The 17,688-nt window shown below is 44.5% G+C and overlaps 1 protein-coding gene across 1 annotated transcript in view; it reads right to left on the bottom strand.

The window, feature by feature from the left end:
- The window catches only part of WDPCP (WD repeat containing planar cell polarity effector), an 846,895-nt gene that overhangs the window by 632,266 nt on the left and 196,941 nt on the right, over window positions 1-17,688 (bottom strand). Inside the window, exons 4-7 of the mRNA XM_030196158.1 lie at window positions 8,057-8,101; window positions 5,376-5,426; window positions 3,607-3,677; window positions 3,294-3,353 (exon numbers count right to left, since the gene is read on the bottom strand). Of these exons, the coding sequence (XP_030052018.1) occupies window positions 3,294-3,353; window positions 3,607-3,677; window positions 5,376-5,426; window positions 8,057-8,101 (227 nt within the window). The remainder of the gene's footprint in view (window positions 1-3,293; window positions 3,354-3,606; window positions 3,678-5,375; window positions 5,427-8,056; window positions 8,102-17,688) is intronic.

The raw sequence follows: 17,688 nt of genomic DNA, 5'->3' as shown, positions 1-17,688 counted from the left end.
AAATCAGAAAATCTTGCCATATGGCTACAAATAACATCACTATAGTAGCTAGATGTGAGGCAGAGTTTAGTGTAATATAACTTCCTAAAATTATCTACGGTTAATTCATCTATTGTATAATATCTATCATGAACAAATTATCATAGTTCAGAATATTGCCCCCCTTAAAATAAAACAAAAACCACCATCATTATTTGTATACATATTAAAATATATACAATATAATAAATGAACCACAGAGAGAGCAATTTTCAAAGCCATTTACAGAGGTAAAAGCCATGAGCAGGCTTCCATACTGCATGCAGTTTTAGAAAAGAGTAAGAAGAGAAATCTATAAGGTGGAGAACAGAGGTGTTCAGGTTGGTGGAGTTAAACAGCAAATATACATCCGATTTAGAAATGCATACATGCTATTTTTCTCTGCCTCAGCCACCTAAACAAACAGCAGATGCAAAAGGATTTCACACTTACTAATTTTCAAATAAAAAACTATTGTGGCAATTCTATAAAGGAGCTGCTTAGGTGTAGGTGCCCCAACGAGGCATGGGGAGTGCCTATTCTACAATGACATCTGCATACCCAGATTCCATTCTAGAATACTAGTGTCAACCTGCATCAGCATGCTGAAATGTAGACACACCCACGTATTCCAGGTCAATGGGAGGTGTAAGTGGGTGTACTTAAATGTGGAAAAAAAAACACACGCAGCCGGTCTTTGAATGGCTGAAGTTTGCCAGTCAAGTTGGTGAGGTTGACATGTTAAGGGAAAGTTCCTTGAAACAGCCTATTGGCAAAATACGTTGCACAAAAGATCCTCTGACCGACTGGGATTAAGTTTACTCTTCTGAGCTCTTAAAATATGTTAAATTATATGACTTAATGAAATCTGTAGAAGATAAAGCTAAAAATTGACAATATAAGTCACATGTTGGACCAGTGACGAGGTGGGTACGTACATTGCAAGGGTTGAGAGGGTCTTTTACTAAAGATTAAATTAAGTTATCTGCAGCAGGGCCCATAGGAATTAAATGGGACCTGCTGCAGATAACTCAAGCTAACCTTTAATAAAAGGCCCCCTGAAAATTTAAATGGTACCACTGTGGTCTGTTAAATGAAAGTGGAGCAGCATTCTGTTTTCCTAGTTAATATAGAGCTCTTTCCAAGGAATGAATTCCCTGTATCAGTCTATTTTACAAAGGTAGCATAGATGCCTATGTGTCTATAAATGACCTACAAATTCTCTTGCACAATTCTCACCTTCTCCAAAAAAGCTGTATATGTGTGCATATACTTTATCCCCCAGATTCTATAAAGGGTGCCCAAATTGGGAGGTGATCCTGAGATATGTGCACAACTAAACTGGGGAATGAACCAAATATCGTCAATAATTGGGCACTAACAATCAATTATCGATGATAATTGGCACCAATTTCGATTTCTGTGTGCATCTTGCTATGCACTATTCTATAAACTGCATGCCCAAATCCCACAGCATGCAACCCAAAAAGGGGCATGGCCATGGAGGGATGGCATGGGCAGGTCAGAGGGATTCCAGAAATTTGCATGCAGGGTCACAAAATACCATAGATATGTGCTCAAATTAGGCGCTGGGAATTACACCTGGTTTCAGCAGGCATAAGTCCTGACGCCCAAATCTGGGTGCAGGAATCGGTGATATATGCTATTCAATAAGGGGCACTCAACTCAGAGTGCCCTTTATAGAATAGCAATGAGCACCAGTTTTTTATTGTGCTCAAATTTGGGTGCCATTTAAAATACACATCTTCATCACAACTCTGCTCCAACTCCACCTAGACTAAAACCGCTGGGATGCCTAGGTGCATGCTGCACAAATGGTGGTGGAACTTGATGTGTAGAAAATGTTCGATAAAATTGCTCTCAAAATACATGTGTCTTTGAGACCAATGTACTAACATGTGCCAAACTTTACATGCACTATTTTGCTGCCTAGACTTCTATGCAAATAAGTCCAGTAGCAAATTAGAACACATAGGGGGTTGTAACTAACATGCATTAAAGGAATAATGCAAGATATTTGCCTCTTAATGGTGTTAAATGGCAGCATTATACATTAGGTTACTGTAACAGGTATTAAATAATCATGAAATGCAAAGTATCTCATTATTATGCAACTCAAATAATGCAGTATGCATTGAACTTCACAAGCTACTTTATTCATGGGAAAAAATGACAGCTTTGAGCTGGTGTTATTTTTCTGCTCTGGGAGTATCAGCTCACTAACATGTGATGCAATATTCCTGGTCACATCTTAAAGGAGTCAGTGTGTATGGAAATAACATGTTTGCAGACTCCCCCCCCCCCCCCCAATCACCCTCAGCCAAGACCCCCTACACCCCTCAAAAGAGATCTTATCTCCCTTCGCAGCCCCTCCACCCAATGAAACACCTCCTATTCACCCAGAACAGAACCCTAACCTCCTCTAGAAAAGCCTCTCAACCTAATTACCGTCATGGAGAGCAATTTTATAACAGAGCACCTAAAACAAAATTGCAGGGTACCTATTTCAAACATTTCTATAAATGCCTACTTTTCTTTATAAAATACTAGCAACAGTGATCAATATTGCTCCTTAATAACCAGGCGTAAATGTGCACTACCACATTTTGCAAGTACACAACTAAAATATTATATTTCATAAGCAATGCACTCACTTGCTCACAGCACTCATACTCTGCCCAAATCTCGCTCATGTACACACCATGTAAACAAAGAGCGTACTTTTATGCTGGTTAGTACAATGATTAACATGTGTTCTTAGCACCTAAAACTAGATGGATCTTTATACTATGTAAAGTGATTCTTGTTCAATTCTGTACACTTTAGTTGCCTCAGGATTAGAAATGATGATAAAATGTATTTAGAACGGAAAAAAAAACCTTGAATATATTTCATGTGAAAAAAGATAGCAGGGCAATGTGAAATCTTAAAGTAGTGGCTAAGAATGCTTAACAGCATTTATATATATATATATATATATATATATATATATATATATATATTTTTTTTTTTTTTTTTTTTTTTTTTTTGTCTACCAATGTTCAGGAAATGTACCTCGTTGACCAAAAATACCAGCACTAGATTTTAAAACTGCTTCAATCTATTACTTCGAACAATCGAAAAACTGAAACCAAAATCCTCTACACAATAATGTTTCTTGTGCAGTTAACTATTATAACACCGCAGTATCAATTGTGGAAGAATTGTTCAGCTTCACTGCCTCAACATAGCAACAGCATGTCAAAACATTTTACCTGACAGACATATTTGTTCTTCCATTTGCTCAGCACGCACTCACTGTTTTGCATCAGCTCCTGAAGGAAAACAGAAAACAGAGAGTAGAGTCGGCTGTACATGTTGTCACTAGTGGTTAAAGTGCTTCTGGTTTTCAAAAAGAGAGATTAGCATGCCACATAAACAAAGATGCAACTGTTTTAGAAAAGTCTGCTGGACAAAAGCACAGTTATCATCACCATGAGGGCTGATCCTTTATGAAAATTAAAGCTGCTGAAAGAAGATTTAAACCAAGACTGTTTGTTGCCATTCTTGTAACTTTTTGAAAAGTACCTCCAGCTCGCTGAGTGTGTCTCGAAGCTTTTCTGGACGTCTATTCTTGAGAATCCAGGGATAATCTCGTGCTGGACAACAAAAAGAAAATGACTACAATTAAAATAGTTTTTATAATGGCAGTTGGGGTAATAATAAATGCAACAAGTACTGAAACCGATGCAACATAAGAAATGAGAAGACAAGGAAAACGGTAAAATTATTAAGTAGCAGGTAGGAGTAAACCTTGAGCCCTGCTTAGATTTCATGAATTGTTTTCTGACTTTTCATCCAATAAAATAAAAATAGTTTTAAGGAGCAATTTTAGAAACGTTGGTTAAGCCAGCAACCAGAGAAAACAGAACATAGGCAGAGCTGATCAACCACTGGCCTGAGATCTGTGAGGCTTTCAAAATAATGCCAGAAATCTTTTTCAGAATTAGCCTTTAAAACTTTATTATATAATTTGCTAGACTGATGCCTAGCAAAAATATTTACAATTCCGAGGATTCACAACACTAAGTAAAAGGGAAAATGGTGGTGCACGAAATGCCTCTTTTCTGCTGGAGAACCATTTGTGCTCCAAAAAGAAGAATTCAAGGTGAGTGATTTCCAAAGCTTCTTAAAACTGCTTTAGGAAAGGATTATGGAAAACCATTCCTACTTGTTTTGCCATAGTCTCAACGTGCAATAGAAAATGTTCTCAGTGACTATATTCCCATCCAGCTTCAGACTCAAATATTTTGGCAGAAGAATGTTTTCTGGGATTAATCATGGCAATTCCTTCTGTTTATTAAGATGTGTAGGCCCCATGTTTTACAACAGTGTGTCAAACAAAAGTCAACTACGCTGAAATACAACCTGGTGGAGAATAAAAAAGAAGTGTGTGTATGTGCATATGCATGTAGATGCATATATACACATTGTTTTGTAATTTTAAGCAACAAAGGTATTTCTTCTGTCTTTGGAGGCTATATAGTTGGTTCTACACCTTGCTAGGGTACCCAGACTTTCTGAAGTTTCTTTAAATGGACATAGGAGGAATATGAAATCATTTGAAACTGAAGGAGCAAAATTCACCCCAAAATTACATTTTTAGAAAGTTGTTTTATCTTTGTCAGATCATACAGTAGTAAATATTCACTGGTGTTTATTTCATTGTAGGTGTATATGATAAAATGTTGCTCTAATACAAACCAGACAACAAAAACGTAATTTAATACATTAAGGGGTATGTTTACTAAGGTGCGTTAGTGTTTCTAACACACCTTTAAATTTAAGGCGTGTTAAACGCTAACAAGCCTATGCATTTCTATGGGCGCATTAGAGTTTAAGGTGCGTAAACCATTTACGTGAGTTAAAAACGCTAATGCGCCCATAGCGCACCTTAGTAAACATACGCCTAAGTATTATTTAACTTTGCCAAATTAATATCAGATGCTGCATACACCATGGAAGGAAAAGTGGTATTTGTCTTCAGACAAATAAAAAAAATATTTCATCTCCTATTATTAGATTTTTGCCTCATTTGGTTATTTCTCCATATATTGTGGATACCTGCAAATGATGGCTAAATACAGGCTACATTTGCAAAAGGTTTCTCTTATTTTGGGTCTATCCTAAAAATTGGTTTTGTTTTACAAAGGAGCCTATTACGTTTTTATTCATTTAAGTACAGAAAATATATACACAGATGCATTTTTATATTGTAATTTCTAACACCAAAGCTTTAAAACAATTATAAAATATTAGAAGTGCATAAAATCAAGAAGCATGCAACTAGTTCTTACATTCTGCCAGTTGTTGTTTCTCTTCTAAGTAACCATAGCTTGTTTGAGATGCTATAAAAAAAATTATACCGATTTATCTATATATGAACAACTATTAATAAGTTATACTATATTAATATATAGTTAAACAACTCCCTAAAGAAATAAAACAAAATCAGATTAGGAAAAACAGTTGTAAGAATATCTCCAAAATTACGATGCTACTGATGCTTTCAGCTCGCTGTCAAATGTTTTAAATTTGCATTGAAAGAAAAGCTTATGCAGCCCAACAGGTGGGCCAATATTACAGAGTCTCCAGTCTCATCAGACACTGAAGTGATCTGTAACTGAATCCAGAACAGAAACTGAGTAGGTCTGTCATCAGAACCACAAAGTCAGAATATTAGTCACCAAACTGAGTACAAGGGATACTCACACAAGCCTCTCCACTTTAACCTGACCTGAAACAGGAAGTAACTCTAGCTGGAAATAACTTTCAATCCTCAAGAAACTTCTAGGATTAAAAGAATTAATCAGATAAAGAAAACTGATCATTCACTCTGAAATGTCCATTTCAGATATCAGGTAAAGATTTACAAGGCCAACAACAGAGCATTCACATGCATGTAGGATGCCATCTACTGGGATAGAAGCAGAACGATCAACCCATTTTATTTGATATCAGGTTTTCTTACATCGTTTCTTGAAATATTTTCTGCCACACAAAATGAGTACATAGGCACTTACACAACAAAATAAAAATAATCCACAGCAATCTATACAGGAAAAGAAAAGAGTGGAAGCACACAACAAAAACGTTCCAGGATGACAATTATAAAAAGGTTAAAATGGCAAACATAAAAAGTCCAGAAGCCCAATGCTTCTGAAATTATTCTCCAAGTGGTATAACATGCACGGACAAATCTTGACCCAAAATAGGATGTGTGGGCAAATCTTCACCCAACATGGGCTGTATTTCGGCACAAGCCTGCCTCAGGGGTCTATATTAGTAGAACAATTAAAAGAATAATTAAAATAAATACAATAATTAAAATATTAAACTTAGGTGTAAGATATAGCTAGTATGATATAAAACATAACAAACAAACAAACATGTGTCTTGAATAGATAGATGTACTTTTTTAGCGTTGTTGACAGGTATGTTCTAAACTATTTTATAGTACAGCAAATATTATCCCATTCCAGCCCAACTTCTGATTAGCTTCTGGCTTTTTCACCTATACTATAACACGTGCTATTTCTTCGGCATCCACACTCCGCATGCTTAGTTTGGTGTTCTCTAGTTCTTTTTTCTTTCTCCCTCTTATCTCTTGCTATTTCTATGTGCATCTCCTTTTCTTTATCTTAGTTACATCTATTCAAGACATGTTTGTTTATACTATGTTCTGTTTTATATCACACTAGCTATATCTTACACCTAATTTTATTTTTTTATAATTTTATTTATTTTAATTATTCTTTTAATTGTTCTACTAGTATAGACCCCTGAGGAAGGCTTGTTGCCAAAACACAGCCCATGTTGGGTCAAGATTTGTCCACGCATCCTATTTTGGGTCAAGATTTGTCTGCTCATGTTATACCACTTGGAGAAAAAGGCTTATAACTAGAAGCATTGGACTTCTGGACTTTTTATGTTTGCCATGTAACCTTTTTATAATTGTTATCCTGGGACATTTTTGTTGTTTTCTTCCACCCTTTTATTTTCCTGTAAAAAATATAAATACACTCAAGTAGCTGTAAAAACATCAATCTAATTCCTAAGCTTCCAATTTACTAAATGGATTTGTATATCTAAATTTCAACAAAAGGAGTTAAAGTATCTCTCCACTACCACGATACTTAAAAATTGATAGAGGAAAAGACTTCAGACTCTCGGTAACAGCTGACAATCTTTTTATATGAAACAGCTGACCGCTCTGCTCTGCGTGGCTGAATTTAAGCTCACGCTGGCGAGAATCCTCATTAGTCAAAAAACCTCTATAACACTAGCAATGATATTCTTTCATATGAATGCTGTGTATAAACGGTACTATACAAGTACTTAGCTGTGGTTGTGCTGGAGTAATTACAGATGTCCGCGCTCGACAGCGAGCGCCCGTTTCGCTCAGTGCTTCTTAAGGAGCCGGACCATACAACCCTTCACAGCACCTGCAACAGTAAGAATATGAAGCGCTGAGCAAAACAGGTGCTCGCTGTCGAGCGCAGACATCCGTAATTACTCCAGCACAACCACAGCTAAGTACTTGTATAGTACCGTTTATGCACAGCATTCATATGAAAGAATATCATTGCTAGTGTTATACAGGTTTTTTGACTAATGAGGATTTTCGCCAGCGTGAGCTTAAATTCAGCCACGCAGAGCAGAGCGGTCAGCTGTTTCATATTAAAAAAAAAAGATTGTCAGCTGTTACCGAGAGTCTGAAGTCTTTTCCTCTATCAATTTATAAGTATCATGGTAGTGGAGAGATACTTTGCCTCTAATAGATCTGATTTGTTTAAATAGTATATGGGCAAGAGCCAACAATATTGTTAAGTATAACAAAAGGAGTTAGCAAACTCTTGCTAATTAAACAGCAACTTTTATTTAAAATGGAAATATTTATGGAATAGTAAAGCTTAGGAAAATTAGATCTACTTTAACTACAATATAATGTTTAAGTTTAGTACAATGAATATACTACCTAGCTCTTTCTTGTCATAATATTGGTAAGTTCCAATATCTTCATCTGCATGAGAATGAGAAAAAATAAAAATTAATTAAGGCTATTTGATATTGGAGAATATAGACAGTCTATGACTAGCTGTTTAATAGAAAATGGAAATACAGAAATCAAATTATAATCTATTAGGCTAATCATATATGAGTCATCTAATTTTCTCTACATTAAACAAGACCATATAAAATAATGATTATTTGATCTCATATTTTCTGTCAGTAAATGAAATAAAAACATTTTAAATTCATAATTTAACGTTTACATACCAAGCTGCAAAAATATGGAATTCTCGACCATCAGACATCAGATCAGAAGTTGATTACATGACTTTCCATTAAAAATTTGAAAACTTTTTTATTCAAGAAATTTCTTAATTTTTAGACTAACCATACATTGTTTTCTCTACTCTTTATATAATTCATAGAAATGTCTAGTCTTTATTGTAATCCACATTGAACCCTATACCAGTAACTGCAGAATGTAAGAATCCATATTGTATTGTTTTGTACAAGCCTTAGGGGGTCTTTTACTTAGGAACGATGGCATTTTTAGCACGCGTTAAAAATAGGCACGCGCTAAATGCTAAAGACGCCTATAGGAATGCATTGGTGTCTTTAGCGTTTAACGCACACCTATTTTTAACACGCACTAAAAACACCAGAATGCCTAAGTAAAACACCCCCTTAAATATTAAGTGGCCCTTTTACTAAGCCACAGTAGGGCTACCGGACAAGCAGCGTCTGCAAAATCAGCCCTACTGCCAGTGTAGTGCAGGAGCTCGGTGGTAGTTCTAAAGTTGGCACAAGAAGTCTCCCGTAGTAGAAAATAATTTTATATTTTCTACCGCAGTGTTCTGATACAGATGGTGAGCCCTTTGTTTGTAATATAATACTACGATAGCCGAATCTCCGGCAAGGCAGGGGACATATGCTAGGAATCAGCCAAGGCCTCAACGTAGGGAGCAAGACTAGGCAGGGGTGAGGCAGCACCTCACTAGCTCAGGAGCAAGGAAGGGTAGGAGCTAGTAGGGGATGAGGCAGTGACTCAGGAATAATACTAGCTAGAAGATTAGCAGAAGGTCAGGCAGCGCCTCAGCAATTCAGGAACAAGGCTGGGTAGGAGCTAGTAGGAATGAGGCAGCACCTCAGTGACTCAGGAACAAGACTGACTCATACACAGAAGCTGGACAATGTCTCAGGAGCTCACATATACACATTAGCTAGCAGCGTCTCTGGAACCCACACACACACACAGAAGCTGGAAGCACCTTAGGCACCCACACAGAAGCTAGAAGCACCTTAGGCACCCACTCACACACAGAAGCTGGAAGCATCTCAGGAGTCCATTCACACAGGCTGAAAGCTGGAAGTGTCCCAGGAACCCGTTCATACAGGATGAAAGCTGGAAGTGCATCAAGAACCCGTTCACACAGGCTGGAAGTTGGAAGTGTCTCAGGAATCCTTCACACAGGCTGAAAGCTGGAAGTGTCTCAGGAACCCATTCACACAGGTTGGAAGTGTCTCAGGAACCCACAGAAGGCAACGCAATGACTATAGGTGGCCAATGATGCAAATGTTCCAAAGCCTCAGTTCAGCAAAATTAAATACCCCCTCAAGACAACGCCAGTTTCAGCATCTGATGCGAGTGCAGCTGTGATACGCCAGAGACATGCCTGCGTGGACCCTGAGCCACTTCCAGAAGCTTCAGAGAGACAGCATTTCTCCTGGCATCCAGCACCAGCAAACGGCACTAGTCCTGGGAGTCATGGTAGGATAGTGACAGTACCCCCTCCTGCCCTGAATCTGGGGTTTAGGTTTGTGAAAAAATAGACGATGGAAGTGCCTCTCCAGAATAGGAGCATGTACTTGCACAGCAGGTTCCCAAGAGTTGTCATCAGATCCAAAACCTTTCCAGGCAATCCAGGTACCCTTCATCAATCAAGTATACCTTGCACCTTGTATTCTTCATCAGATGCAGTTGCCATGGGTGACGGGGTAGGCGGTACCTTGCTGGACCACAGGTTTAAACAAGGACACGTGGAAGGTATTATGTATCTGTAAGTTAGGAGGTAGCTTTAGCTGATATGTGTCAGGATTTATCTGCCGAAGTACAGGGTAAGGACCAACAAACCGAGGGGCAAATCAGGCCAATGGAGTTTTTAATCGGAGATGTTGAGCAGACAAGCAAAGCAGGTCCCCCTGCTGGAAACAGAGGGCTGGGTGCTTCCTTTTATCCACTTGTTGCTTAGTATGAAGAGCTGTCTGCTGCACGATGTTCTGAGTAGTCTGCCAGATCTGTGAAATGAAGCAAGAGCCTTATTAGCAGCAGGAACATCTAATTTTGTTGGTACTGTGTTACACTCTGTTCCACTCCTTCAGAGGTGCAGCCTGCTTGCGCAGGGTATGGGCATTCGAGGATGCGGCAGTCATCTTGGATGTGGTATCCAGGGGCGTAGCCAGACAACAGATTTTGGGTGGGCCTAGGCAAGAATTGGGTGGGCACCAAGTGTTCTTCCCCCACCCCCCCCCCCCCCCAAAAAAAAAATGATCTCAGCTGGTGGAAAAAAGCCTCTTTCCACCTTGGCAGCAGGCATGCACAGAAAACTAAGCATGCGCAGGTGCCGGTGTCGTGGAGAGTAGCGTTTTCATTACCATCAGTGGAAATCTTCAGCTGGCGGAGCTTGGGATTCCCACCAGTTACCACTAAACATGTGCTACTGTTGGGTGGGCCTGAGCCATAAGTGGGTGGGCCCTGGCCCACCCAAGCCCACCTGCGGCTACGCCACTGGTGGTATCTCTAGGATAAGACGGCCATCTTGGAGATGGGCGTCTCAGGTTGTGGCAGCCATCTTGGAGATGGGCAGCTTCAGGAAGGAAGCCCATATTTGGGCGTAGGGCATCTCTTCTGATGGAGGCAGCCATCTTGGATCAGCTGCACATGTTTGAACCTAATTTCCTACACTATTTAAAGCCTTGCCTCCAGTCCATCCTTGCTTCGGCTTCTAGTGCTTAGAGGTCGTGGTCTACGTCTGTGTTCTACAGCCGGCTATCTTTGTTTCTGTGATTCCTGTGTACCAGGCCCTGGATTGTTGCCTGACTACGAGCTGTGTTGCTGCCTGCCTAGACCTCGGACTGTTTCTCTGACTATTCGCTGCGCTGCTGATTCCTTGGCTCCTGGATGGTGTCTGCTCTCCCTGCCTGTCGGGTCAGTGGTCGTGCAACCCCACTGGTTCCGGAAGTCCTGGTGGCCGCCTGCACCTGGGGGCTCAACTCTCAGGGAATGGCGGTCACTTCCCAGGTGAAGCTAGGGGTTGTCTGGCTGCCTGACCGAGTGCGGTGTCACTCCATCTTCGCCGTGCTCAGTCGGGGCACAAGGGCTCGCATTCCCAGACATAAGAGTAAGCCGAAGCCATGAGCTCGCCAGACAAGACCGAGCTGTCCAACCTGGCTCAGGTTCTACATCAGCAGCAGGCTCAGCTAACCCGCTTGTCCAAAGTTCTGCAGGATGTCTGCAACCAGCTACCGGCGCTCCAGCAACAGGTTGCCATGGCTCCTCCGGGCCCTAGGGCGGGCACGGATGCGGCTTCCAGAACCTCCCCGGTTCAATGGCACCCCTTCAGCATGCCGGGGTTTTCTCAACCAGTGCCAGATCCTGTTCGAGCTGCAACCAGAGGCTTTCCCATCCGATAAAGTAAAGGTGACCTACATCATCTCCTTGCTTTCCGGTGCCGCCCTGGCCTGGGCGTCCCTACTATGGGAGCAGCAGAGTCCAGTTCTGGTGGACCTTGATGAGTTTCTGCGGCAGTTCCGGATGGTATTTGACATGCCTGGCCGGCCTTCTTCTGCCTCTGGGGAGCTACTGCGGATCCAGCAGGGCTCCGGGTCGGTCGAGGGGTATGCTGTCCGGTTCCGTACCTTGGCCGCAGAACTCCGGTGGAACCAGGAAGCCCTCTCGGCCATTTTCTGGCAGGGGTTGAACAGCCAAATAAAGGACGAATTGGCTGGTAGAGAGATTCCCGCCACCTTGGACGCCCTCATTGCACTCTGCATCATGGTTGATATCCGGTTCCAGGAGCGAGCCCAGGAGAGGGCTACGCAGCTGGCGGTGCAGAAAACCAGGGGCCGCTTCTGTCACCCAGAGACACCTAGGTTCCTCGAAGAGGGTTCGGAAGGCGCCGAAGAGGAACCCATGGTAGTGAGGCGGCATCGCTTGTCCAAGCAGGAGAGGGCCCATCGTCTCAGGAATCGGTTATGCCTGTACTGTGGGCAGGCTGGCCATTTCTCAGGCACCTGCCCAAATAAACCTGGGGCATCAGGAAATGCTCCGGCTCGAGCCCCGTGAAGGGAGTGGCTCTGGGTCAGCTGTCATCCCTTCCCGACAACCTGCTCTCTGTTCCCGCCCTGCTCCGTGGAGAAGGGGTCCAGATCCAGACGCAGGCCTTGCTGGACTCTGGGGCCGGCGGGAACTTCATTGATGCAGAGTTCCTGTTGCAGTTGGGTGGTTCCACGGTGCCCTGCCAACGGGTTCTCAGGGTCACCTCCATCCAGGGAGACAGTCTTCCCCGGACTATAACCCGGATCACCTCACCTTTGTGTCTGCAGGTGGGGGCATTGCATCAGGAGGAGATCCAGTTCCTTGTACTTCCCTGAGCCATTCACCTGGTGATCCTTGGACTACCCTGGCTCCGACTACATGCTCCGGTTATCAACTGGTCCACTGGGGAGATCAGGCAATGGGGTTCCTGGTGTTTTCAGCACTGTCTCCAGCCGGTCAAGGCCCCTATACCTCTCTGCTCAGCCCAAGTTCAGAACCCGCAGGAAGGGTTGCCCGGGCTGCCTAAGGACTATCAAGATTTCCGGGATGTGTTCAGTGCTTGGGCGGCGGACACGCTTCCTCCCCATCGGTCTTTCGACTGTGCCATTGATCTACTGCCGGGAACCAACCCACCTAGAGGGCGTCTTTACAACTTGTCCCGTGATGAGTCCCGAGCCATGAGGGACTACATCCAGGAGAATCTCCTCAAGGGGTTCATCAGAGCTTCTACTTCCCCTGCAGGGGCCGGATTCTTCTTTGTTTCAAAGAAAGACGGGTCGCTTCGCCCTTGCATTGACTACCGGGGTTTGAACAAAATCACTGTCTAGAACCGGTATCCGCTTCCATTCATCCCGGAGTTGTTTGACCGCCTGCAAGGGGCCAAGATCTTCACTAAGTTGGATTTACACGGGGCCTACAACCTGGTGCGGATCCGGGAGGGAGATGAATGGAAGATGGCATTTAACACCCATGAAGGATACTTTGAATACCGGGTGATGCCATTCGGCCTCTGCAATGCCCCTGCAGTATTTCAGAACTTTGTAAATTTCATATTCCAGGGCCTGCTCTACACCTCAGTGATCGTGTATCTGGATGACATCTTGATCTTCTCCGCTTCTCTGTCACAACATGTCACCCATGTCCGCACAGTGCTCCAGCACCTCTGGGAGCATCGGCTGTACGCCAAGTTGGAGAAGTGTTCGTTCCACCAACAGAGTCTGCCTGTCCACCGGGTTGCAGATGGATCCCGGTAAATTGACAGCGATCCGTGACTGGCCGGCTCCCCAGGGTCTGCGGGCCTTGCAGAGGTTCCTGGGGTTCGCCAATTACTACCGGCAGTTCATCCAGAATTACTCCCTCATCACGGCTCCACTGACGGCCCTCACGAGGAAGGGCGCCGACGCGAAGAACTGGACGCAGGAGGCCTTCACCGCGTTCGCCACCCTGAAGAAGGCGTTCCTTTCTGCCCCGGTACTCCGCAGTCCAGACCCTACCCAGCCTTTCCTGTGGAGGTGGACGCCTCATCCCTGGGAGTAGGAGCAGTACTCTCCCAGACGTCGGCATCCGGGAAGAAACATCCCTGCTTCTTCTTCTCCCGCTAGTTCACCCCCGCGGAGCGGAACTATACGGTGGGGGATCGGGAACTTCTGGGTCTCAAACTAGCCTTTGAGGAGTGGTGCTACTTACTGGAGGGAGCAGCGCACCCAGTGACAGTGGTAACTGACCACAAAAACCTGCTGTATCTGCAAAATGCCAGCAGACTGAATCCTCGCCAGGCCCGGTGGTCTCTGTTCTTTGCCCGGTTTCACTTCCGTCTGATCTTCAGACCGGGGGAAAAGAATGTCCAGGCGGATGCCCTGTCCCGCAGCTTCGAGGCTCCCAAGGACCAGGAGGAGCCATACCCAATGTTGAATCCGGCATGTATTCCCTCCATGCCCGGGGCCAGTGCCGCTTGCCAGAAGGCCGTTCCGGTGGGTCTCCGTAGGAAGGTGCTGCACTGGGGGCACACTGGGGGCACACTGAATTTGTCGGACACTTCGGCTTCCACAAGACTCTGTATCTTATCTCCCGATCATATTGGTGGCCGCGAATGGCGCAGGATGTCTTGCAGTATGTGTCTACCTGCCCGGTGTGCGCCCGAACTAAAGCGTCCCATCAGAAGCAGTGGGGATTGATGCAGCCCATGCCGGTGCCACAGCAGCCTTTGGAGGACGTGTCCATGGATTTCATCACCGATCTGCCGCCCTCGCAGGGCAATACGGTCATCTGGGTGGTGATCGACCGGTTCTCCAAGATGGCCCATTTCATTCCTATGAAGGCTTTGCCCACTGCTGCCAACCTCGCTGCGAGCTTCATCACGCACATTTTCCGGCTCCATGGATTACCCCAGAGGATCATTAGTGACCGAGGCTCCCAGTTTACGTCTCGCTTCTGGAGGGCGTTGTGTTCAACCTTCGGGGTTACCACCCTTTTATCGTCTGCATACCACCCGCAGACCAATGGTATGGTGGAGCGGGTCAACCAGACTGTGAAGGCATTCCTCCGGGCATACTCTAACCAGTGCCAGGATGATTGGGCTACTCTGCTACCCTGGGCTGAGTTCGCTTATAACAACAGCCTGCATTCGGCCTCCCGGACAACCCCATTCAGCACTATCTATGGTCGCCACCCGCGTCTGCCTCCGCCAGTTTCCCCCGCGGAGGATCCCCCGCAGGTGCAGCCCACGGTCCGTTCTCTTCAGGATGTGTGGAAGAAGGTCCAGGAGCAGTTGTGACGAGCTGCGGTCAAGGCCAAGGAGATCTAAGACCGTAGGAGATAGGCGGCTCCCACATTCCTGACGGGAGAGAAGGTATGGTTGAGTACCCGGTACCTGAGGCTGCGGCTCCCATCTCTAAAGTTTGCCCCACGGTTCATTGGACCTTTTGCTGTACACTCCAGGATAGGAGCAGTGACTTACCGGTTGCACCTACCAAGCCAATTCCGGGTGCACAATGCTTTCCATGTATCTCTCTTGAAACCTTTCCGCAGGTCCAAGTGGCACCCCGAACCCAAGAGAGTGGCTGTACCTGAAAGCGATCCAGATCCAGAGTATGAGGTGGATCGCATCCTGGATTCCAAGTGGCGTGGAAGGAAGCTGTACTATCTCCTCGCCTGGAAGCATTTTGGACCGGAGGATAACTCCTGGGAGCCGGCAGACAATGTGCATGCTCCAGATCTGATCCGGGTGTTTCATGCTCATCATCCTGCTAAGCCCGGACCGAACCAGTGAGGGGGAGATCTTTCTGGAGGGGGTACTGTTACACTCTGTTACACTCCTTCAGAGGTGCAGCCTGCTTGCGCAGGGTAGGGGCATTCGAGGATGCGGTGGCCATCTTGGATGTGGTATCTCCAGGATAGGACAGCCATCTTGGAGATGGGCGTCTCAGGTTGTGGCAGCCATCTTGAAGATGGGCAGCTTCAGGAAGGAAGCCCATATTTGGGTGTAGGGCATCTCTTCTGATGGAGGCAGCCAACTGGGATCAGCTGAACATGTTTGAACCTAATTTCCTACAGTATTTAAAGCCCTGCCTCCAGTCCTTCCTTGCTTCGGCTTGTAGTGCTTAGAGGTTATGGTCTACGTCTGTGTTCTACAGCCGGCTATCTTTGTTTCTGTGATTCCTGTGTACCAGACCCTGGATTGTTGCCTGACTACGCACTGTGTTGCTGCCTGCCTAGACCTCGGACTGTTTCTCTGACTATTCGCTGCGCTGCTGATTCCTTGGCTCCTGGACGGTGTCTGTTCTCCCTGCCTGTCGGGTCAGTGGCCGTGCAACTCTGCCGGTTCCGGAAGTCCTGGTGGCCACCTGCACCTGGGGGCTCAACTCTCAAGGAACGGCGGTCGCTTCCCAGGTGAAGCTAGGGGTTGTCTAGCTGCCTGACCGAGTGCGGTGTCACTCCATCTTCGCCGTGCTCTGTCGGGGCGCAAGGGCTCACATTCCCAGACATAACATACTAGTATGGGAATTTGCAGATGTTGCCCATACACGATCCTGGAAGGGGATGCTCCTGTAGCACTGCAAACTCTGTTGTTATGAGAAAACTTGGCCCACGGTAATAGTTGCACCCAATCGTTCTGGAGGGCAGAAAGTTACACCCTCAGGAACTGTTTCAGGCTTTGGTTCATCCATTCAGTCTGTCCATTCATCTGAGGATGGTACCCCAAAGAAAAGTGTAACTTTACCCCTAAGGCGCGATTAAGGACACGCCAGAACTTGGAGATAAACTGCATTCCTCAATCAGATGTAATAGTCATAGGAAATCCATGCAAGTGGAAAATGTTAGAGGAGGTATAGCCAATTCTTTGCAGTTCAGAATACCAATACAGGCCTTTAAAATAATTTTTTTTCTGAAATGTTTTGATTTGGAATTAGATGACACTGTATAGAAGGTTTTTATGCCAATGATGATTTAAAGCTCATGTAGATTTCGGTCAGAAAGACCTTTTTGAGGCTTTTTCCTTCCAGTCCAAGAGACAAATTGAAGGCTCTATACATATTTAATATTGTTTATGTAAGGAAAGCAAATAAAAGCAAGAGGAAATGGAAACCGCTCAGTGTGCTGCTGTGGCTAGGAAAGCGAATAGAATGTTGGGTATTATTAGGAAAGGTATGGAAAACAGGTGTGAGGATGTTATAATGCCGTTGTATCACTCCATGGTGCGACCGCACCTTGAGTATTGTGTTCAATTCTGGTCTCCGCATCTCAAGAAAGATATAGTAGAATTGGAAAAGGTGCAGCAAAGGGCGACTAAAATGATAGCGAGGATGGGACGACTTCCCTATGAAGAAAGACTAAGGAGGCTAGGGCTTTTCAGCTTGGAGAAGAGACGGCTGAGGGGAGTCATGATAGAGGTATATAAAATAATTGGTGGAGTGCAACAGGTGAATGTGAAGCGTCTGTTCACGCTTTCAAAAAATACTAGGACTAGGGGGCATGCGATGAAACTACAGTTTAGTAAATTTAAAACAAATCGGAGAAAATTTTTCTTCACCCAAAGCATAATTAAACTCTGGAATTCGTTGCCGGAGAACATGGTGAAGGCGGTTAGCTTAGCAGAGTTTAAAAAGGGGTTAGACGGTTTCCTAAAGAACAAGTCCATAAACCGCTAATAAATGGACTTGGGAAAAATCCACAATTCCAGGAATAACATGTATAGAATGTTTGTACGTTTGGGAAGCTTGCCAGGTGCCCTTGGCCTGGATTGGCCGCTGTCGTGGACAGGATGCTGGGCTCGATGGACCCTT

The sequence above is a fragment of the Microcaecilia unicolor genome, chromosome 3 (assembly GCF_901765095.1).
Source record: "Microcaecilia unicolor chromosome 3, aMicUni1.1, whole genome shotgun sequence".
Taxonomy (NCBI): domain Eukaryota; kingdom Metazoa; phylum Chordata; class Amphibia; order Gymnophiona; family Siphonopidae; genus Microcaecilia; species Microcaecilia unicolor.
The sequence above is the reverse complement of the archived record's forward strand: the minus strand, read 5'-3'. Positions and strand labels throughout refer to the sequence as shown.